General features: G+C 45.8%; 1 protein-coding gene across 15 annotated transcripts in view; it reads right to left on the reverse strand.

Moving 5' to 3' along the window:
- The window catches only part of RGS6 (regulator of G protein signaling 6), a 618,392-nt gene that overhangs the window by 99,773 nt on the left and 494,214 nt on the right, over nt 1-24,405 (reverse strand). For all 15 annotated transcript variants that reach the window (XM_070377601.1, XM_070377604.1, XM_070377600.1 and 12 more), the window contains 4 exons: nt 14,352-14,402; nt 10,431-10,537; nt 8,774-8,825; nt 256-320 (listed from right to left, as the gene is read on the reverse strand). In XM_070377601.1, the coding sequence (XP_070233702.1) occupies nt 256-320; nt 8,774-8,825; nt 10,431-10,537; nt 14,352-14,402 (275 nt within the window). The remainder of the gene's footprint in view (nt 1-255; nt 321-8,773; nt 8,826-10,430; nt 10,538-14,351; nt 14,403-24,405) is intronic.

Raw genomic sequence — 24,405 nt, forward strand, 5'->3', positions numbered from 1 at the left:
TTTGTTCTAGTCCTTTGCCAATTTTTAGGCTGAGTTGTTTTTTTATTGCTGAGATTTGAGAGTCCTTTATATAAAGATATGATTATATTGTGATGGTAAGAAGAGCTGAGAACAAAAAAAGGGAAATAGAAGAGACTTCCTTTCCACTGTCTGAAGGAGTTGGGGGAAGAAAAAGGGAAAAATGCAAGCTGAGTCAGAGCTGAAGGTAGTTTATACTCTCCTCCTACACCGTACCTGGAAAATAATCATACTTACTGCTTCATAATCTGCCAGTTCCAGCCTTGCTTTATTCTGCATTGTCCTCTTACAGAGGTAGATGGCTGAAGGAAGAGAAATTACAACACATGTAAGACTAGCAGTATGGTGGAATCATAATCCACCCACTCATTTGTTCATCCACTCATCCAGCCAGCCAGCCCTCACTATATGCCCAGCACTGTGTGGTGAAGAATATGTTTTTCTGTGGATGCATGCCATCTGACCTCTAGGAATATTTCTATAGGTCAGGATAGGATGAGGACCCCCCCATCCGATCCTGACAACCTCCCTTCATCCTCCTCACTCTGCTTCATCCCAAACATCCTCCATCAGTGCGACCTTTCATAAATATGACCATGTTACCTTACTGCCTAAATTTCCTGCATTGACACCTTAGCGACCTCGAAGAAAGGTCAGGCTTCTAAAGGCGGCATTTTGTTTGTTTGTTCAAGATCTAGCCTCTGCTTGTCTTATCAACCTCTTCCCTCCCTCATTCAGGCATGTTGCTCTTGTTGCTCCGTCATGTCTGACTCTTTGTGACTGCATGGACTGCAGCACACTGGGCTTCCCTGTCCTTCATTATCTCCTGGATTTTGCTCAAACTCATGTCCAATGCATCAGTGATGTCATCTAACCATCTCATCCTCTGTTGCCCTCTTCGCCTCCTGCATTCAATCTTTCCCAGCATCAGGGTCTTTTCCAATGAGTCAGCTTTTTGCATTAGGTGACTAAAGTATTAGCACTTCAGCTGCAGCATCAGTCCTTCCAATGGGTATTCAGGCATGTGAGGCTACCAAACCCTTTCGGTTCCACTTCTCTGTGTATGTGTCCACTGCCTGGAGACCTTATCCTCTGCCGTCTTATTTCCCTCCATCTGGAAACCATCTACCACTTTGAAGATCCAGCCTGGTGTTCCTGATCGCATCTATCCATCCTCAACCATTGGACCTAATTCAATTGTGCAGTACTTGTGAGTTTACCAGCTGTCCCTGCTCCAGGCTGAAGGCTTTCCTAGGGCAGAGGCTGTGTCCTACTCAGCATGGACCCCTGCACCAAGCTCCAGGGCCTGCCAGGTCGAGTGAGTGGACAGTGGGAAGGGAAGGCAATTTAGGTGTCTCTTCCCAAGCTCAGGAAGGGCTATTGGCCTACAATTGTCAGGATATTCTTCCTCCAACATGGCCTTCATCACTTCCTCTCCTGCCTCCGCTTCTTCAGTATCTCCTTCCCTCTCCAGTGCCAAGTAGAATGACCCAGGGGAGACAATAGACAAATGGTATGAATGAGTAATAGGATGACTAGGAGAGAAGGTCAGAGAGGACCAGGACTGATCTGCTGTTTGACAACCTAATTATATCAGGAACTCTAGTCAACTCCTTGCTGGGTTAACCAACCTGCTCACATGGTCTGAAAATTTTCCTGATGCAGACTACAATATGCTGGAGCCTTCTGGCAGAAGTCTCCTCTGTATGCCCACATTTCTCACATCATTCGAGTTTGCGAGTGAGGGTCAGTTGTGTTTGTTCTCGAATCTGCTTATGTCAGGCATACCTGTTATTCTAATAACGTACATTCACTAAATGTTACACACACTGATGAAATTAATGTGAAAAGAGAGAGTACAGTTGTTTCTATGAAGACCTAGCTGAATGGTTTGGAACAACTTGATAAAGGAGAGTCAGCTAAGACAATTGCTGATAACTTTGGTATGGGTAAGATAATTGAAAAAAAAAAAACCATGAAAAAAAGAATAAAAATATGAAAGAGGTCAACATACAGTTGCTTTAAAAGTATTTTTTAAATTCTTGATGTACTTTAAGGAGGTCAAAACTGGGTGGTTTATTTCAAGTGTGGTTTATTTAAGAAAGAAACTCAAATTATGGGGACCGAAAATCAAAGAGAATCTTTGGTCCTACCTCAAAAGGCTCTTGAATGAATATTCCTTGGTATATTCTCCATTCATTTGAAGTGGTTAAGGTATGCATGTATCACTTTTTCATGATTCTCTCCTAACCAACTTTTCCAGTGAAACAAACAGCCACAGCTCTGCTCTGTGTCAGATAAGGGGTGTCTGCTGTGTTAAAAGGTACCTCCTTTGGTCTCTTGGGTCACCAACTGGGCGGCCTGTGGAACTGGAGGCAACTTGTAGCGGGAAGTTGTCACCCGCCCCTGGTCTCAGTGGTCCTTAAGCAGTATAACTGGAGCTGCTTTGGCAGCACTGCCTTGGACGGGGTTATTTTTTAATTGATTTTTGCCTGCGTTGGTCTTTGTTGCAGCACATGGGCTTTCTCCAGCTGAGGCGAGTGGGGGCGACTCTAGTTGTAGTGTGCGGGCCTCCCACTGCAGAGGCTTCTCTTGTTGCGGAGCACGGGCTCTACAGCACGAGGGCTCAGTAGTTGTGGTATGTGGGCTTTGGTGCCCAAGGCATGTGGGATCTTCCCAGACCAGGGATCAAACCTGTGTCCCCTGTATTGGCAGGCGGATTCTTATCCACTGTACCACCAGGGAGGTCCCTCACAGTATTTCGTATTGGCCAAATTAGAAACTCTGGAAAGTCTAACCCAGATTTGGTCTTTATTTAAGTGGGATCATCCCAAGAAATTTCCAGCCCATCTGGGTCAAAAGGGATCAGCTAAGTTGAGAAGTAAAGTACCATGCGCAGAAGGCAAAGGTACCTCTCCTGATGAGCATGAGTTATATGGTGGCATGCTGGGCCCCTTCCTGTGCAGTGAATGTCATGCATTGGGCAGTCTGTCCACCCCACTGGGGAGGCAGCAAGCAGCAGTTGAGGGGCCCTCCCTGGGGCTTGTGTGCTTCCTCAGTGGCTCAGCAGTGTTCCCTCTGATACCCAACCCATCAAGTGACCACTGGCAACAAAAGCCAAGTCCTCTTACAGGGCATCCGGGGACTTGCTTTAAGCTCAGATGCTGGCTTTTTTTTTATGGATATGTGATTTCTCATTGGAAAAATACTTGTCTATTTTGCCCTCATGCCAGCATATCACTTGGATACCCACTGCCATCTCAAGCTCACCGGCATCCCACCAGGACAAAAACAGAATGCAATAAAAAATTTTTACAGTCAATAGATTCATGTACTACATGTGCAATTAAACATTGAAAAAACATTGAACCTATCATATTTCAATGTCCTTAAAAATTGACTCCCTTTCCAAACTTTCTGTCTCTACTCAGTTCAGTTTAGTCGCTCAGTCATGTCTGACTCTTGGCAACCCCATGGACTGCAGCACGCCAGGCTTCCCTGTCCATCACCAACTCCCGAAGCTTGCTCAAACTCATGTCCATTGAGTCCATGATGCCATCCAACCATCTCATTCTCTGTCATCCCCTTCTCCCGCCTTCAATCTTTCCCGGCATCAGGGTCTTTTTCAATGAGTCAGTTCTTTGCATCAGATAGACAGACTAGTGGAGTTTCAGCTTCAGCATCAGTCCTGCCAACAAATATTCAGGACTGATTTCCTTTAGGATTGACTGGTTTGATCTCCTTGCAGTCCAAGGGACTCTCAAGAGTCTTTTCCAACACCACAGTTCAAAAGCATCAATTCTTCAGCTTCATCAATTCTTCAGCTTTCTAGCTTTGACTAGACGGACCTTTGTTAGCAAAGTAATATCTCTGCTTTATAATATAATGTCTAGGTTGGTCTCTACTAGTCTCTCTACTAGTGACATCATAATATATCTCAGTCTCCTAAACTAAGGTACATACAAATCATTTATTTCTCTATTTCCCCCATACCTTCTAATTACTTTTTAGAACAATGGAATTTTAGCATTGGAAGTAACCTTGGCGACCATCAAGTATGGACCCCTCACTAATAGATGGAAAAATAAAGGCTCAGAGAGCTGAAGTGCTTTACTCATGGACTAGTTAGTTGTAGAGGTGGAATTAGAATTGAGGTCTAGTTTTCCACTATGACATTCACTGCTCCGTGTACTTATTCACTGACTCATTCATTCTCCCATTTAAAAATCTGAGTGCCTCAATGTATATATGTGGAATCTAGAAAAATGGTATGGATGAACCTATTTTCAGGGTGGGTAAAGAGACAAAAATGCATAGAATGGGCAAGAAGAAAAAATAGGGAGGAAAGGGAGGATGGGATGAATTGAGAGAGTAGCATTGACATGTATAAGTGACAGCTACTGGGAGGCTGTTATATAGCACAGGGAGCTGAACCTGGCGCTCTGCGATGACCTAGAAGGGTAGGATGCTGGTGGGGTGGGAGGGAGGCCCAAGAGGGAAAGGATACATGTATACATATAGCTGAGTCACTTCACTGTACAGCAGAAACTAATGCAATATTGTCAAGCAATTAAACTCCAATTAAAGTAAATTTGAGTGCCGCTTCTCTGGTAGCTAAGACAGTAAAGAATCCGCCTGTAATGCAGGAAACACAGGTTTGATCCCTGGGTTGGAAAGATCCCCTGGAGAAGGAAATGGCAACCCACTCCAGGATTCTTGCCTGGAGAATTCCATGGATCGAGCCTGGCAGGCTACGGTCCATAGGGTCACAAAGAGTCAGACACGACTGAGCGACTAACACTTTCACATATGTGCCAAGCAATATTTTAGGTCCTAGGGAAATCACCACACTAGCACCTACCACATATATGGAGCTTGTTGAATGTTAGGCAGTAGTCTAGGGACTTCCCAGATGTCTACTTACTTAATCCTCGTAATAACCTATGAGGCGAGTTCTGTTATTAGCCTCCTTTCATAGGTGAGGGAATTTTTCAGGTTATTCCCCATTTTCAGAGACCCACAGTGGCTCTGGGAAGCTGCTGAACCTATTCTAAATGTCTCTCCTCAACGACGAGGACCTTTTCATACACTTGTCCATCTCAAAGTATTCCACCTTTGTTATCATGCTTCAGCAACATAAAATCTTTGAGTAGTTGGATCAAATTCCTCAGCATCCTCTTCTTGCTTGCACATCATGGTCTCTCTCTCAGCCTGGGATGCTTGGAGGGCAAGCCTGTTACTCACTCAAATCTGTGACAGAGCAATTGACACAAAGTAGATGTTGAAAGAAGGGAAGTTTCTGGTTCTTCCTCAATCCAAGCCACACCTATTCTGAATTCTTAGCTCCAGTGGCACATACTTTCTGGCAAGAGGGCTGCCACAGAACAAATAAGATCGAACATCATCCTGCGAGTACTAATACCAACCCCCACTATGGTTTTTATTGGCTCCGTATTATGTGCCATACACCAAAATTTGCACATATTTCTAATTAATGAAACAATTTAATCCTAACCAACAACACAAGAAGTACTATTACTATTCTGCTTTTAAAATGAGATTTCAGAGGCACAGAGAGGTTAAGTAGCTTGCCAAGATCACACAGCTAGTGGAACCAGTCGACAATGGGCCCTTTGTGCTGACTTCTCTCTTGGTAAATACTGATTTTCTGATTAACCAGGAAAAGGCAATGAGTATTTTGTATCCTGAACTTTAACTTCTCCATTTGATTTCCCAAAATGGAGGTACAGGAATTCAAAATAATTTTGCTTCAGTGAGAGCCTGATATAAATTGTTATTTTTATCCCTGTTCTTACTACCCAGCTAAAATTACAAAAATCTGTAGAGAAAGGGAAATGGTGTCCTGCTGTATGCAGGGTAAGATGGCTGATGGTTGCGGGTTTATATTCAGGCAAATATTTGAATTTTACTTGGGCCCAGGTTTTCTGGTCCCACCATCCTCCCAACCCTCTCCATTGCCTGGAAAAATATTGGTTTTCACATTGACAAGGGTACACAGCTGCTGCATGGAACCGAGCTACAATTATTCAAATTCCGAGTTGGGTTTTGTGAGCAGTATTTCAGCCCCAGAAGCACTTGTTTTATGAGCAGCCAAATGCTGCTCCCGTTTCAAGCCGGAAACCTGGCTGGACCCACTTATCACATCATTTAGGGCGCAGCACAGTTCCAGAGGGACCCGTGGTGATGCCTGCAGATAGCTGATGAGACAGTCACAGGGCCCTGCCCCCTACATCAGGGCCATGCTCCAGACTTGGAAACAGAACCACTGTAGCCTCGTAGGGCAGAGGCTTGCCAGGATTCTATCCACAGAACTATTTCCAGTTTCTGGTTTCCCCTCCCTCAGAAGTGTGATCCAGAGCGTGTAGCTTATCACAAGGTCTCAGGACAGGGTCCCTGGAGTACCATCCAGCTGCAGCTGGCTCTACCTTCCTGTGAAAACCATCCCGCAAAGAATCCAAGAAGTTACAGTTCTCATTGTGTGCCCCGGTCCCAAGGAGAGCAGCTGTGGACTGCCCCAGCAGCTGAGTCAGTGATGAGGGTGCTGTGTGGAGGGGCAGACCATGAAAGGAGCATCTGAGTTCAAATTCTGCTGCCTCTACTGAGTGTCTGTGAATCACCTTTGATAAAGAACCAGTTGTTGTTGTTGTTCAGTCGTTTAGTCGTGTTCAACTCTTTGCAACCCAGTGGACTGCAGCATGCCGGGCTTCCCTATTCTTCCCTATCTCTTGGAGTTTGGTCAAACTCATGTCCATTGAGTTGATGATGTCATCCAACCATCTCATCTTCTGTCTCCCCCTTCTCCTCTTGCCGTCAATCTTTCCCAGCATCAGGGGCTTTTCCAATGAATCTGCTCTTCACATCAGGGGGAAAAGTATGGAGCTCCAGCTTCAGCATCAGTCCTTCCTAATAAACATTCAGGGTTGACTTCCTTTGGGATTGACTTCTTCTATCTCTTTGCAGTCCAAGGGACTCTCCGGAGTCTTCTCCAACACCTCAGTTCGAAAGCGTCAACTCTTTGGCACTCAGCTTTCTTTATAGTCCAACTCTCACATCCATACATGACTACTGGAAAAACGATAGCTTTGACTAGACATACCTTTGTCAGCAAAGTGATGTCTCTGCTTTTTAACATACTGTCTAGGTTTGTCATAGCTTTCCTTCCAAGGAGCAAGCACCTTCTAATTTCGTGGCTGCAGTCACCATCTTCAGTGATTTTGGAGTCCAAGAAAATAAAGTCTGTCACTGTTTCCATTGTTTCCCCATCTATTTGCCAGGAAGTGATGGGACTGAATGCCATAATCTTCTTTTTGTGAATGTTGAGTTTTAAGCCAGCTTTTTCGCTTTCCTCTTTCACACTCATCAAGAGGCCCTTTAGTTTCTCTTAGCTTTCTGCCATTAGGGTGGTGTCATCTGCATATCCAAGGTTATTAATATTTTTCCCAGCAATCTTGATTCCAGCTTGTGCTTCATCCAGCCTGGCATTTCTCATGGTGGTGGGTTAGTCACTAAGTCAGGACCGACTCTTGTTACCCCATGGACTGTATGTAGCCTACCAGGCTCCTCTGTCCATGGGATTTTCTAGGTAAGAATAGTGGAGTGGATTGCCATTTCCTTCTCCAGGGGATGTTCCTGACCCAGGGATTAAACCCACATCTCCTGCACTACAGGCAGTTTCTTTACCAACTGAGCTACCAGGGAAGCCCTGTATTCTGCATATAAGTTAAGTAAGAAGGGTGACAGTGCACAGCCTTGATGTACTCCTTTCCCAGTTTTGAACCAGTCTGTGGTTCCATGTCCGGTTCTAACTGTTGCTTCTTGACTTGCATACATGACTATAAAGAAAGCTGAGTGCCGAAGAATTGAGACAGGTAAGGTGGTCCCGTATTCCCATCTCTTGAAGAATTTTCCACAGTTTGTTGTGATCCACACAGTCAAAGAACCAGAACCATCAGCAAATCTTTACTGAGTGCCCACTACGGCTTGGGAATGCACTATGCACTGGATAATAGAAGTGAGTGAGGTGGACCAGCCCTGCCCTCATGGAGCTGATGACTGACCGGGCATCCAATCCGAGTACAGTGTGATAGATGCGAGGATGTGGCCTCTCTAGGCCTCAGCCGTATCTGAAGTACAGGGATAGTATAACTTTAGAAGACTGACACATAGATATATTAAACAGTCTTCATGGAGAATACAGGGCAAGAGTCTAATAAATCCCTGCTTGGACAGAGGTAATTCCCTGCTTACCCAGGGCCCAGCTTCACCCACTCTTCGTTTTCTCAGGTAGGGTAACTTTTGTATATCCCTCCATGGCCTGTTACTCTTCCCCTCTAACCTCCAACCATCAAAAACACCAATGAATTATTAAAAAGTCTTAACAAGTCTGTGAGAAAGGAAATGGCCAGGGGGATATGCCCCTGCATCCAGCCCTGCCTGAAACCCTGTCCCAGGAAGTAGTGGTCAACGGCCACTGGCCCAGTTCTCCATGGCCCCACAGAATGAGCATGTTGGACAGACCTGAGAAAACTTTTCTTCCCCTCCCACCTTCCCTTCCAATGGCTGCCTCCTTCAGTGGGCCCTGCCTTTCATCAGTATGTGGAACAGCACCTGTCAACAATACGAGAAAGGGCTAAGCAGGGCAAAGGCCCTCCTCCCCATTCATCATAGTCATCCACACAGCAAAGATGTGTCTTCTGCATTCCTAGTAAGTGTGGGCCATGGCTTCAGTGCTCACCATAGTCCGTGTTTTCAGGTTCCCAGCAATTTGAAGGCCAGAAGTATGGGGCCTGCAAAAGAGCACAGGCGTCAGGACTGAGGATGCCAACTCGTGCCCTCCCCTGCCAGGGGCCCATGGGCAGCCCTCCCCTGGCCCAGGGAGGATTCCTCCCTGACAGGCCCTGTCTGCACGTCCTTTGTGTTGCCACTGCACCCTGACTCTTTCCTGTTCTTAGCATAGCTGAGGCCAGTCAACATTTTAATCTAAGTGTTGAGAAAGAAAATCTCAGGTCAGCCAAATAAATGCAAAAATGAGAAACTTAGTTTGCAGGGCAAAAACTTCATATCCTGAAACAATATAAGTCTAATGTAGGAGTCAGACAAGCACTGTTTACTGGGGCACAAGCTTCAAGTTCCTTTATCACTTTGCTATGGACTGAATGGTGCCCTCTTGAATTTCTATGATGAAGCCCTAAACTACCTGCCCCTCCCCCCCACACATACCAGTGTGACTGGATGTGGAGTAACAAAGTGATTAAGGTTGAATGAGATCACATGGGTGGGGCCCTGATCACACAGGATTAGTGTCCCTGTAAGAGGAAACACCAGAGAGCTAAAAACCTCTGTCACTATGTCTCCCTCTCTCTACCATGTTAGGACACAGTGACAACTGATCATCTGAAAGTCAAGATGAAAGCTCTTCTCACAAACTGAACCCCACTTGAGGCTTAATCTTAGACTTTCAGCCTCAAGAGCTATGAGAAATGCATTTCTGCTGTTTAAGCCACCCTGTCTATGGTACTGATATTTTCTTATGGTGGCTGAGCAAACTCAGACATTCTTTGACCCTGTCTGAAGAACTCCATTCCAAAGCCTTTTGGTTTAGACCTTGACACAACTCCTTATGCTCTGCTCAAATTCACTGTAGGACAGGATCTGAGAAAAGGAGAGGAAAATGTTTGGGAAGTGTTACTAGGTAGTGAATAGAAATTTCACACCAAGAAGGTATATATAACATGATATAGCAGTAGGATTAAGGACTTTGCTATCCAGCTGATCTAGGTTCCAGTCAAGGCTGTCCCCTGGATTGACGAAATGTCCCATTAATTCTCCAGGTACCTCAGTTTTTGCAACTGTGAAATGGGTGATATTTATCCCCCCAAAGTTTGTTCTTCAGAATAAGTGAGATATGTGTAAAGCAACAAGTGAATGGTAAGTTCTCCATGAGGGCATTTTACTATTATGTGGGGGGAATGCAAAAAATAGCACAGACAAGTTTGCTTTCCCAGAGCTGGTGGGAGGTAGGAGTTGCTTCCTTAAATACCATCAGTTTTTTAGGTAGTTCTAATCTGAGATTGGAGAAGGCAATGGCACCCCACTCCAGTACTCTTGCCTGGCAAATCCCATGGATGGAGGAACCTCGTAGGCTGCAGTCCAGGGGGTCGCTAAGAGTCGGACATGACTGAGCGACTTCACTTTCACTTTTCACTTTTATGCATTGGAGAAGGAAATGGCAACCCACTCCAGGGTTCTTGCCTGGAGAATCCCAGGGACGGGGGAGCCTGGTGGGCTGCCGTCTATGGGGTCGCACAGAGTCGGACACAACTGAAGCGACTTAGCAGCAGCAGCAATCTGAGATCAGATGATGAGAAGAAAAGGAGAAACTGAAGGCCTACCTGGAAACGATAAAAGGTGCCATCATCCTTCATGGTAAGAACATGGTCCGAGATGGGAAAGACGTAGCCCTGGGCAGCTATAAGGCTTCCCAAGTGTATTGCTTCAACTGAAGGGACAGGGAAGAAGAAAGAGAAGTTATTGCAAAACTATCAGAATGCAGGGCTGCTTAGATGAAGTGTAAGTGGGATGGGGTAGGGTGAGCAGAAAGGCAACTGGAAGTCAACTGTCATCACCCCCAGATCACAGCATGATTGGTTGATAATTTCTGAAATGACTGCACTGGGCTGGGTGGAGATATCAATGGTTGGGAAGGTGACACGTGTCTGAGATGCCTATGGATCCCAGCTCTGAGCGTCTGATATCGTTTAACCCCCTAAGACTTCCAGAAAAAAGTTTAGCTTCCAGTTAGGATCATGAGCTCTGGTGTGGAAGTCTGTAAACAAGTGAGATGCTTCATGTAAAGTGCTTAGCAGAATCTGGTGCATGGTAAGTGCCCAGTAAGTGCTGGCAGCCCTGATTCATAGTTTTAGTTTCATTCTCTCTTTTTTTTTAATCACCACCATCAATGAATATGCAGCCCACAGAGTCTTCAGACTCACATTGCATTTCCTGACATGAGAATCCTACCAGCGATGAGGAGGGTATTACTGTTCTCTTATGGATAAAGAGGAATTAGAGGAAGAGAAGGCAGTAGCATAGGGAGGCCAACCTAATACAAACATTGATATTTTTGCCACAACTTGTTGTTTTGTTACTTTAGCACCAGCCGTAAGTAGATTCACATAAATAGTTAAGAATTTATATTTACTCTGAGCAGAGCTAAGGAAAAAAAATTTAGATGCTTCTATCAGATATGATGTGTGCGTGCTAAGTCGCTTCAGTCATGTCCAACTCTTTGTGACCCTATGGACTGTAGCCCATCAGGCTCCTCTGTCCATGGGATTCTCCAGGCAAGAATACTGGAGTGGGTTGCCATTCCCTCCTCCAGGGGATCCCCCTCCAGGGGATCTTCCCAACCCAGGGACTGAACCTGTATCTCTTATGTCTTCTGCATTGGCAGGTGGGTTCTTTACCACTAGCCACCTGGGAAGCCCACATGATAATCTTTCACAAGTCTAAAAGTATTCTTATCAATAAAAATTAATTTTTGACTGTAGAAATTATTGACATATTCAGGGAGTCTCTAGGAATTATTAATTTCATAAGTTCTGAAGCTTTTAAAGTGACTTGTATTGGCTTTATTTGCAAACTTTTTGGGAGTTTTAGCAAGTAATTAAACCTCTTCATTGTGATTCAGGCAATGTAATTTTAAGAGCTGGCTCTAGGGGTACTCTTTCTGCCCCCTTCTGATGCCTATGTCAGAAGCTTTCTCTATCTCCTTTATACTTTAATAAAACTTTATTAAAAAAAAAAAGAGCTGGCTCTAGAAGGCTGTTCAGTGACAGTGCTACAACTTTCAAGAGGTTGTATATGATCCAGTCATTTTGCATATTGAGAATCTGCTACTTTTCTTTGGAAGGACTGCATACATTTATCACTGGTAGAATTGGGATGAATGGAATTGTATTTTACTTGCTTAGTGATAACCAGTTTGGTTCTGAAATCTATATGCTTCAAGAACCATGAGTCCAGCAGAAAAGGGACATTTCATCACCTGCTCCTTCTTCAGAGAAGGAAGAACAAAACCCAGTAAGAAGGGGACTTTCATGTCACCAGTCTGGAGCTAGAAGTCTCACTTTATTCTTCAAAAGGCTTGTGCTTAGAGATGCTGCCGATGGGAAGGAAGAAGGGAGAGAGGGCGGATTTTGGCCACCTGATTTCCCAGGGTTTTTGTTGGCCTCATTTCTGCTGGTGAATTGTCCTAACTACTGCTCAACTACTTCTCAGAAGTCCAGATGGGTTCCAGACCTTGATATCCTCCCAAGGGCATCAAAGTATAATAGACCATGAGAGATAAGACCTGTATCATTCAGGACCTCTCACAGAAGCTTTGCTCATCAGGACCAGAGGATTCCGCAGCATGTTCTACGACTACATGGTTCAGGGCTCTCAGAATATACCATTGCTGCTGCTACTACTACCACTGAAGATAATGATAAAATACCTGTCAGAAGTATGACAAGCATTCCAGAAGGGCAAAGAAAACAGTACTCTTGGAAGAGAAAAAACCCACCATGAAGAAGGGTGACTCTTCATCATGTAACTAAACTTGTAGAGACTTACACAGTCTGGTTTTCAGAAGCAGATAATCAGAAGTCCAGGCTGCATAAGGCAAACACTTAGGTAGTCAATATGGGTTTTTCCCTTAAAAGGATTAGCATTTATAGTTTTCTCCTGTGGTTTAAGAACTTGAATAGAATTAAGAATTTCCACTTGACATGAGAGTGGTCACTAGTCATGATGGACAGAAAGGCTAGTGTCACTTCTGTTCATGTTTTGGCACTTTTCTGGCACTGTTCTGACCTTTTCTGGCACTCAGATTTTTGGCAACTATGTTTAATTGAATTCTATGTAAATTATAAATTGGGCTTCCCTGGTGTCTCAAATGGTAAAGAATCTGCCTGCAGTGCAGGAGACCTGGGTTTGATCCCTGGGTCAGGAAGATCTCCTGGAGAAGGGAATGGCAACCCACTCCAGGATTAATGCCTGGAGAATTCCATGGACAGAGGAGCCTGGTGGGCTACAGTTTATGGAGTCGTAGAGTTGGATACAACTGAGTGACTAATGCTTTCACTTCCATAGTCAATGGTCTATTAAGGGCTTCCCTGTGGCTCAGTGGCAAAGAGTCTGCCTGTCATTGCAGGACACATGAGTTTGACTCTTGGCCCAGGAAGATCTCATGTGACAAGGAGCAACTAAGCCTATATACCATAACTATTGAGCCTGTGCTCTAGAGCCTGGGAGCTGCATCAAGAGAAGCCACCACAGTGAGAAGCCTGCACACCACAACTAGAGAAAAAAAAGCCCTCTTAGCAACAAAGACCAAGCACAGCTCTCCACCACCCCAAAACTAATTAAATAAAAATTACTAAAAAAATAGTCTATTAATAGTAAGAGCATCAGATTAAAATACAGAAATGCTTGAGCTGTCATGGTGACCCCAGCAAGGAATCACAGTTGAAGGTCAGACACCTAGAATGGGCACTTGAAAAAAATCTTTAAAAAGCAGAGCAATCGAAGGCCATTTAATTTGAGGCAACTAGATCTAATCCCCAAGAACATCAGAATACATTACTGGATGTTTGTAAATATGACTTTCAGGCATCAAGAATACTTAGTTAAGATGGGAAGTGTATAATAACTTCAGAAAAGTTTACTTACCTAGAATTTTTATTTTTTTCCTGGAACCACCCCCCCACCTCCATTTTTCTAATTGTGCTGTAAAAACAAATTTTATTGCTTATTTGCTGGTGGGAGCACAGATTTGAAAACTTCTTTATTGGCCAGGGTTTGCTGTTGTTTTTCTGGTGAGGTTTTCCTAATTGCATTGCACAATTAAAGTTGAAAAAAATCACTCCTTCACTTCTTGCAGAAGCAGAGAACAGAAGGAGTCTTAGCAAATAATTAAACCTCTTAATTGTGGATCAGGCAATCTAATTTTAAGAGCTGGCTATAGAAGGCTGTTCCGTGACAGTGCTACAACTTATCTTTAATTGCTGTGGCTAACCAGAGTCCATGTTATTGTATTGGGCTCTTTGGCATTCTAAATGGTTGTTCATTTCCTCCAAGGGTAATTTAAATTTAAAGACAGAAACTCAGTGGAGGAAATAAATTAATTTTGTTTGTAAAGGGAGTGATTCCACATCTTGGAATTCAATTGTATAAGCCCAGGTCTCAGGAGGGTAGGAGAAACTGGTTTGGAACTTGGGTATGGCTTATTCACTAATATGTGGGTCAAGTCAGGGTTGAGGGTCAAGTACCTGGGTCCTCGATGGAAAGGTTCTTCATAAGCCACTGTACAATGTCCGTACCTGCAACAGTAAAGCAATTTCAATTGAAGACCTCATGGATGTTTAACTCTGTGCCAGAGGAAACATGGTTGCCCGAGAGATCCCTAGGTCCAATTAGCACACACCTGGAGAGCCAGGTAATACTGATACTTTTCCATCCTAACCAACTCTTTCCACCCATTAGGATGCTTCCATAGTCACAATCCCATTCTTTTCCTCAAAAAATCCACGTCTGATGACTCAGGATGATCTTTGTCCACATTTCTAGGGAGCTTCGGGAGGGGACTTTCTGGGAATACATATTTTGATGACAGGCTAGAAGACGTTTTATCACTCCAGAACACTTCCTGAGGGAGGAGACTTCTTTTATCTCCCTATCCCCAACTGACAAGGCCTGCCCAACAGAGATGACCACACAGGTTCCTGAAAAACAAAAAAAATAAACCTCTAATTTCTTCTGGCCTGGGCTTATCCTGAATGAATAAGCCCCTGTGTCTGTGGGAGAAACTTCTGTGTGTTCATCCAAACCTCTGTCCTCCATCTCCTGGGCGACAACTAGATTATACTTCCAGACCTTCCTGCAGTTGCGTGTGGATTGAGTTCTGACAAAAGAATGTGGGTGGAAATGCCATATGCCATTTCCAGACTCGGACCATAAAAACTCCTGTCTGTCCCTCCACATCCCACACCCTTTCATCCCCATCTGCTGGATGAAGGGAGAGAGGGCAGAGCCACAGTGTGGAAGGAGCCTGGGATCCTGAACAGACATGAAGATTGATGCCCGTCTGGGGCTCTGACCTGATTGAAAAATATACTTGTGATGTTGAAACCCAGGCATTTGAGAGTTATCTGTTTTAGTATCTAGTATTACCTTAACTAATGTAAATCTTGGGAATCAGAAGGGACTTTTAAACCTTATCTACTCCAACACTAGCCAAACATCATCCACAATACCCTGGATAAGAGGTGTTCTAATTTCCATTAAAGAAAAAAACAAACAAACAAACAAAAAACCCAGGTGCCTGGAAACTCACAAATTCCTTCCTGGCAAGCCTGTCCCAGTTAAGTCATCTTCAATTTCTCTGAACTGAAATTGGCCCTTCTCTGAATTCCTCTCTTCAGTCTTAGTTTTGCCCTCTGATGATAAAGAGGACTCAGACCTCTCACTCTGTGAGACAGTCCTTCAATTATATGGACAGTACACTCGGTGTATTAGCAATGCTACCCTAGAGTTTCCCCTGCTCCAGGTGAAACATGCCTGGATTCCTCAGCTGTTTCTTCCCATGATATGATTTGGGGTTTCTCACCATTGTGGTCAATATTCTCTGAATATATTTGCTTTTGTTTGCCTCCCTTTAAATGTGGCGCCTAGGACCAGCGTTCTCAGGAAAGTGCAGTGCATGTGGGGGTGAAGGTGAAAGTGCAGTCGCTCAGTCGTGTCCCACTCTTTGTGACCCCATGGACGGCAGCCCACCAGGCTCCACTGTCCATGGAATTCTCCAGGCAAGAATACTGGGGTGGGTTGCCATTTCCTTCTCCAGGGGATCTTCCTGACCCAGGGATCAAACCTGGGTCTCCCACATTGCAGGCAGATTCTTAACCTTCTGAGACACAAGGGAAGCCCTCATGTGGGGGTAGAGGAGCCCAATTTTCTGGGAGGTTTTGAACTTCTGGACAATCTACCATTGTCATTTCCATATCTCGCTTTAAACCAGTGCAGATCTTCAAAGGTCTGTACTTTATCACCTTGGGATGAAATGCTAGATGGAAAACAATCTGAAAGGGGCAGTGTTTCCAGAGACCTGAGTCTTGTCATGGGCCTGAGTCGTGCAGTGGAGGAGAGGGCCTGCCATCAGCTCTCCTCGGATTGACTCCCAGCTGAAACACCAGAGAACCAGCAGAGGGGTTGAACAAATAGTTCCCGTTTTCCAAAAGGAAAGTTGCTCAGAAATTTGGGGGTGAGAAGTGAGATCAGTACAGGCCTGAGTGCTAGACATTTTGCTGCTCTCTGGAAGGAGAAGGAATCTTGCAGAGTAGACTGTCTGGTTCTTTGTATACCACCCTACCCTCCAGCCTCCACCGACCAGCCTCCACTGACACAGCCCTGCAAGTCCCCGGCATTTCAACCTCAAAAGCAGGACTTCTAAGCATTGCTCCACTCTTGCTCCTGGATGGCATCTATGAGCTAAACTTTGGATTGAAAACACTCCTATTCATTCATGTTCTTTGAGAGAAAGGGTGAGTATGTATGTGTGTGTGTCCACTTCCTCCAAATTATACAAGTTCAACATTTGTCCTCGGAAATGAAGAACAAAGCAGAAATCAAATAAGAACTGTAATCCCAAGTTGGGGGTAGGGTGGGGAGACTCCAACCTGTTTTTCCCTCAAAAGAAAAATAGTCCTTTTTTTGTGTGTGTGGGTTGCCTAGAAACGGAGAGGTTTCCAGCATCAGCAACAGCTCTCCCCCGGGCAGGAGGATTATCTTTCTGCTGAGCTTGCTGAACCATTATTTATCACCTGCCAAGATTGATTACTCACCCTGGGACAATGACAGCCCTTCCTTTCCCCTGTTAATTACTGTCATCATTAATATCCATGTCACTAATTAGTATTCATTCACACTGAAACTCCTTCCTTGCTATCATATCCGCTCCCCACCCCCCACCCTACCCGGGCCTTCGGCACTATTGTCTGGGTTTCTGTCCTGCTTTGGCTTTCTGCACTCATGTCCGGCCTAATTGTCCACCAGGCTCCGGTTTGCATTCACAGAGCTCAAGAATCACATGTAAGCACAATTTTGGTAAAGAAAGGAAAACCACAAAAGCCCCTGGCCTTCTCCCCTGGCATTGCGGGGACCACAGACCTGGGTTTCTTGTCATGGTGCAGCCATCATGACCGTCATCATTCCATTCGAGGAGCCGGGTGACCATCTTCAGGCCCCCATGGGGCCAAGCTGCTGCCCCTGGGTGTCGAGGCCACCACCCTCAGTCTGCAGCAGCACACACCCCACTGCCATCCTCAACACGTGTGGGCCCTGCCTGGGGGACCTGAGCACACACAGTGATGCCCGGGGCTGTGGACAGTCTCATTCTCGTGGGCATGGGTTATTGCTTCACCAGGCTAATCCAGGAAGGGCCAGCCTCAGCCTTGTGGCAGATTCAGCCTCGGGAACAAGGAAGGGAAACCTGTCATAATATTATGTCCTTTAAGATGGCTACAATTATTACACTGTAGAATCAAGCGAAAATAGTCCAAATCATTATCAGGGGAAAGCATTTTTAGTCTTCTTTTTTCTCCTCTCTTTCTTCCTTCTTTCCCCCTTCTCCCAATCATTCTTCCCTTCTTATTCTAGTAAGAAATCAAGGCAGATTATTTTTCTATTCTATCCAAAATTGATGGTTGCCTTTTGTTACCATCTGGACTCTGGACTACTGGACTCTGTTTCTTATCTTTGTCAAGCTGCAGTCCCAAGTGGAGCGGGTCTGGAGCACAGCCTCCTGCTGCCCCAGGCCAGGCACTTTTGCTGCCCCCCAGGACTTCCCAGGTGGCTCACTGGTAAAGAATCCACCTGCCAATGCAGGAAAAGCAGGAGATGCAGGAGACGCAGGTTCAATCCCTGGGTCAGGAAGATCCCCTGGAGGAGGAAATGGCAACTCACTCCAGTATTCTTGCCTGGAAGATCCCATGGACAGAGGAGCCTGGTGGGTTATAGTCCATGGAGCGCAAAGAATGGGACATGACTGAGCAACCAAGCACACACACAAGAAAGGGCAGAGGAATGAAGACAGGACTTGCAAATCTGTCTACTTCCTGAGGAGGAAGTAGAGCAGGAGGCTTGTCATGGGCCTCTGATCAGTGGCTCCCTGGCCATCTGGCTGGGCCTGAGTCTCAGAGTGGCCTTCTGTAGACTCCAATGGGGATGGACTAAGGGTGAGCCCCTGCTCCCTGGCATTTGTGTACTTACTTACTTGGGTAGAGTGAGACTCAGTGACCTCCTCCCAAGTCATATTAAGTCTAGATCAATATAAACTGGATTTGAGTAAGCTAGTAAGACCTTCCAAGATTTTAGAGAGCTCTCTTTCTGGCGTGGGGGAGACCCTTATTATAAAAGCATTCTGTTCTGGGCTCAGCTTCAGGTGTTTTAAGCTCCCTGAAAGAACAAGGGATACATTGAACTTCTTTTGAAATAAGTCAGAACCCAAGCAGATCCTATGATGACACGCTTCTTTCATTTCCCCCAAAGTTTTGTATCAATCTGAACCCAAATTAGACTAATGCAAACTTGACAAAAGACTGGTTCTAGTCACCTGCAAATTTCAAGTTCCCTGCAACTTGGTAGCTTGTATATCATGGTTCTGGTAACTGAAGCAATTAACAACTTACTCATCAGTCCTGCCCACTGGGGAAAGACACTTCCATTTGAGTAAACTATTTTTTTCTGGAGCCCAACCAAGGACAAGATGGTACTCCTTAGGCAAGGATATGACTCCATCCTCCATTGGATTTTCATGAAACTGCCAAGGTCTCAGCAGCTCCTCTGAGTGAGAACGTAGCTCTATGCCATCTCATCATGCATGCAGGTGCCATGTGCAGGCCAGTGTCCACCCAGAAGGATGACAATCCCCAGTGCCCACTGTACCAGGCCAGCACTAGACACTTAACCCTGTTGTCATATGTCACCTTGACAATATGGAAAATATAGTAACTCACATCCATTTTAGAGATTAGACCCAGAGAGGCCCCAGGTCACATGTTAGTACTTAATGCAGCCCAGTTTGGAACTCAGAATATCTCATGTCTAATATTATTTCCACTACACTGTTCTGCTCCTCTTATCTCTGAATAACTTTCCAAGTAGTACACAGAACAACTGGAAAAGTTATCTTGTATATTCAACTGTCTTCCTGAAGCTGAGACACTAGTTTAGCCATAATAATAATTACTGCTTTAGCTATTAAGCTAATAATTTATTGAGTGATTTCTCTATTTGAAGTTTTGGAATGATTCTACTATAATACTGCATGCACGCTAAGTCACTTTAGTTGTGTCCGACTCTTTGCGACTCTTTGAACTGTAAGCCCACCACGCTCCTCTGTCCACGGGATTCTCCAGGCAAGAATACTGGAGTGGGTTGCTATGCCCTCCTCCAGTGGATCTTCTTGACCCAGGGATCAAACCTGTCTCTCCTGCATTAGCAGGCGGGTTCTTTTACCACCAGCACCATAATAATTTCATGATATAAACAGATTATTATCTCCATTTTGCAGATGAATTGAAGGACACTCTATAAGTAGAGAAGTTTTTACAGTTTTAAGCCATTCTTTTATGACTTAGTTATAAAACAATAAAATATAACGGTTAGCTATCAGAGAAAGCTTAAGAGGAAACATTTACCTGGGCTTTGCTGGGTGGACACAGTGACTAGCTGGCAGTAAGAGAGAAGGAAATGCAGGTAGAAGGGCTAGTGTGGGAAAGCCTAGTGGCATTTTTGAGGGGTACTGTTTGATCAATGGGCTTGATTTTTCCAAGGAAAATAGTGACACATTTAACAGATATATACTTGCTTCCCAAGCATATGAAGCAATAAAGCACATTGCTTATAAAGTCGGGCAGACTTGAGTTCCACTCATGGTACATCATTTCCAAATTGTATGACCCTGGGCAGGTGCCTTAACCACCACCCACTCCAATCTCCATACTCATGGGTTAACTGGGGGAAATTCTGCCTGCTTCCAGGATAAAACAAGAGAAACCCTCACCAAAATCCTGACCCGTGGTTTTGCTGAAATTTCTTATTAGGTCACCTACCTGCTCTGTGCCCTCATTTTTTTCTTGTATGAAAATGAGGACGATAATAAAAAGGACCTGATGTTTAGGCTCTGGGGTTAAAGGAGACGCTGTATGGACAATGCCGGCACAGTGCCTGGAATGTAATATGCATAACACGAGTGAGCTACGGAGGCAGTCTGTGTTTTACACTCACATTGGAGCCAAGCGTCTCACCAAGTCATCGGCATGGCTTGCAACAACTTGAACTGCTTGTTATCTGCCTGCTTTTTCATTTCAGGCCTCAGAGAATCTCAAAGGTCTTCTGATACTTTTTAGGAAGGGTTTTCTTGATGGACAGAAGGGGAGGGCATTGCAGCAGACAAGCTTTACGGGGCTGGCGGGGCCTCATGGAGCTAGGGGGCGGGGCCTCATGGAGCTAGGGGGCGGGGGACCCGCTCGGGCAGCTTTTGTAGCCTTGCTCCTCAGAGGACATTTTCTGGGTCAGGGAGGACCTTCTCTAGGAGTACTCATCTCAGTTTGGAACTAGACATTCACGATGTGATGATTTGGTCAGTGTCTGCTTCCCCCCTGTATCTGTTTCCTGGGACCACCTAACAAAGCACCACAAACAGAGCAGCTTCAACCACAGAAATGTATCGTCTCTCAGTTCTGGAGCCGGGAAATCCCGGACGCAGACGTGGACAGGGCTCATTCACCTGAGGGCTGGGAGAGAAGCTGTTTCAGTCTCTCCCCTCACTCCTGGAGGTTTGCTGGCGGTCTTCGGTGGGTCTGTCTTGTGGAAGCATCACCCCCACCTCTGCCTTCATCTTCACACGGCCCCTTCCTGTGTGCGTGTCCCTGTGCCCACTTTCTCCTTGTTCTAAAGACATAGTGGATGAGGGCCCACTTAAACTAGTTCACCTTAACTAATTACACATCAATAACCTTGTGTCCAAATCAGGTCACATTCTAAGGGCTTGGAGGTTAGGACCGCGACGTATAAATTTTGGGGGTGACACAATTCAACCCATAACAATCGTTCTGAGCGACCAGGACTCATATTTTTTCATCTCCGGCACCAAGCAAAAACCTGTCATGAAGCTGGTTTAATTAATGCTTATTGATCAATAGTTACATTCAAATGGGCATCATATAATACAACGCCATTCATATTGCACATATTCATTACATTTAAAAAATTATTTTTAATCAGTTTTTTGTGACACATAAAAACTTCATCACAGGCCAGCACCAGTTGTGGTGTTGGGCATTTTGCAACTACTGCTTTAGAGGAAAGTTTAAGGTTTTTCATCCATTGACATTTGCTTTCAAAAACCACCTTTTTCCCTGTAAAAAGATCTCAACAAACACTTTAAAAAACATTAGGTAAATAGATAAACAACCAGGATTGGCTGCCTGGCACAGGGAACTATATTCAGCATCTTGGAATAAACTATAATTGTTCAGTCGTTAAATCCTATCCCACTCTTTGTGACCCCATGGACTGCAGCACACCAGGCTTCCCTGTCCTTCACTATCTCCCGGGTTTGCTCAAACTTACGTTCATTGAGTCTGTGATGCCATCTAACCATTTCATCCTCTGTTACCCCCTTCTCCTTCTGCCCTCAATCTTTCCAGGCATCAAGGTCTTTTCCAATGAGTCGGAAAAGGACCAAAGAAGAAAACAGATACCTATTCATACACATATATGTATAACCGAATCACTTTGCTGTATACCTGAAATTAACACAACGTTGTAAATCAACTATACTTCAATAAAAAACCCAAAACAGTAGGCAGTAATCTGAACTGCCCCCTTCTCCTCATTCAACCCTGGCTGTCACTTAGAGAGGACAACCAGTAGAAGGAAAGGTGGTCTTCAATGCTCGTCTCAGGTTGAAAGACCCCCTCCTCCCTCCTCTGTCCTTGCCCTGCGCTGGGCCCCCGGCTCTCTGGCTGCGGAGTTCACACTGCCTGCGACCGGCTTCGAATCGGCGCTGATTCTCCCTTCTTAACAGGAGGCTTTTGTGCCAGTCTGACTTGAACAGTTTGGAGCAATTAAATCCAGACACACAGACCGATGATTTTGAGCCGGTAATACCCAAGCATCACTGCCTTCTTCAGCCCTAACCCAGGGCGGGGCCAGGCCCACCTCCCTGGTGTCTTCTTTCCAGGCCAGGCACATAGGCCTGCCCACCTCCATGGGCACGTGGCAACTGCGCCCCACAGCGACCCACAGTGGGAAAGACAGCCAGCCACGGGGAACCCCCTGGTGGGCCTTCTCCTGCCTGCCCCCCCCTCCCCCCCGCCCACCCCCCCCCGGCTCAGACCGCCTTCCCCGCTTGCTTCCCATGCATTATGAAAAATAATAGGGGGCAGGAGACCGGGCGAGGTTATTACCAACTCATAAATCAACTGGGAAGCTCTGAGGGTTGTGGTGAGGTGTCTGAGCCGGGCTCCCCCCGGTTTGTTATCTCACCCGGGGCCCCCACCATTGATTCATAACCTCATAACCCTCCGCGTCCGAATCCCAAGTCTTCTATCTAATTGTCACCCGCCGAGTACATGATTTGCAAGAGGATGCAGGCGGCGGCAGAAGTGGGGGTGGAGGAGAGATTAGTTTTGTCAATCAAAAGCGTCCAGGGCGCGGAGGTGCACACCCGGGATTTAGCTCAACGATCAGCTTATTAAAGGGGAGGCTGGCTGTGCTACACATATTATACATTTCGCACAGGGAGACGGATGATCTCGGCCTCTGTGGGGGGGCGGGTAGCCCCTGCTCTCTGAGGGTGGCTGCCGCCCAGGCCTGCCTTCCGCCCCATCCGAAGGCAGAAATGAAAAACAGACAAGCATATTTGCAGCTTTGAGGGAGAAGTGAGCTCATGCCAGGTGTCCACTAGCCACATTGGAGAGAGCGTGACAAACGTTCTGAGGACTGTGGCTCCTTTCCAGGAGGGCTGGAGGGGTCCCAAGGCTGGACGGTGTCAGGGCAGGTGCTGTCTACTGGTCACCTCATCTGTGCGCCTTTGAACCTGAAATGTGGTCTGAGGATATTGAAATTAATCTAAGAGGCTCAGGCTTTCTGGAAGGGAGTAGGAGAAGCAGTCTTTGTGACGCCCAGGTGTGCAGGCTGCAATCACTTTACCTGGAATCTGATCCATCTGACTGCACTGTTTGGGGATAATGCTGACACGCTTCCACAGCACTGATCTAAGACTTACGTCTGCAAAGTGCTGCTGGACACCTGCCATCACCTCGGGAAGGGCAAGGTGTGCTCAGCAGGGAGTGTGAGCAGACCAGGTTTCAAACGGAGTCTGGGACACACAGGTGCCTGGGCAAAGACTGAATCCGTGTTGCACTCATTTTAGCTCCGGGGCCCTGGAGCTCTGGCTTCCTGGAGCACTGTTGGTTTTTGTCATCAGACAGACCTGGGTTCATATCCTGACTCTGCCCCTTCTAGCTGATCACCTTGGATGAGTTATTCAACCACCTTGACACCCAGTTTACCCACTTGCAAAATGGGTCCATCACAGAACCCACCCCAGACTGTGTTATGAGTATTTAAATGGAGGTGGGCACCCCGATCCATGGGGAGTTCTGGTTCCTTTCTGCTTACAGCTGATGGCACACCTCCGTCTGCCCTGAGTGGAGTTTGGCCTGGAGCTCACCTCCTGGGCAGCGAGCCTTAGGTGGAACCAAGCCTTCCTCCTGGCTCCTCCCCCAGCCTGTGTTGCAGGCCTAGACTAGACAGTTCAGAGCTGGCTCTAGCTTCCATCTTTCAAGCTTCTCTGTTTCATTCAGATGAATGAGTCCATACTTTTAAAAACTGATCTGGAAACTTCTCCATCAGTAGAAGATCTACTCCCAGTTCAAGTTGAAGTTCCTGAGGCAAAACAGAACCCCAAGGGACCCCAACATCTCTCCTCCATCCCAGCTACAGCCAAGCCCTTATCCTGGCGTCTACCACCAGGGTGGGCCATGACTCCGAATCCTGTGTCTGAGTCTGGGTTCCCCCTCCCAGCAGCTCTGCAACCTTGGGGATGTGCTGTACTCTTTATAGGCTTCAGTTTCTCTAGGATATGATAAAAGCACCGTCTGAGAAGGAGGCGTGGGATAATTCCTGTAGAAGCTTCAACATGTGTCCTTCATCACAGAGGAAATGATCAGCATGGGCTGACTTCATCATCATCATTATTATTATTGCTATTCCTACCGATTGGACCACTCTCGTTCCTTTATCTGCAGTGATTTATAA

Source organism: Bos mutus, chromosome 10, assembly GCF_027580195.1.
Source record: "Bos mutus isolate GX-2022 chromosome 10, NWIPB_WYAK_1.1, whole genome shotgun sequence".
Classification (NCBI taxonomy): domain Eukaryota; kingdom Metazoa; phylum Chordata; class Mammalia; order Artiodactyla; family Bovidae; genus Bos; species Bos mutus.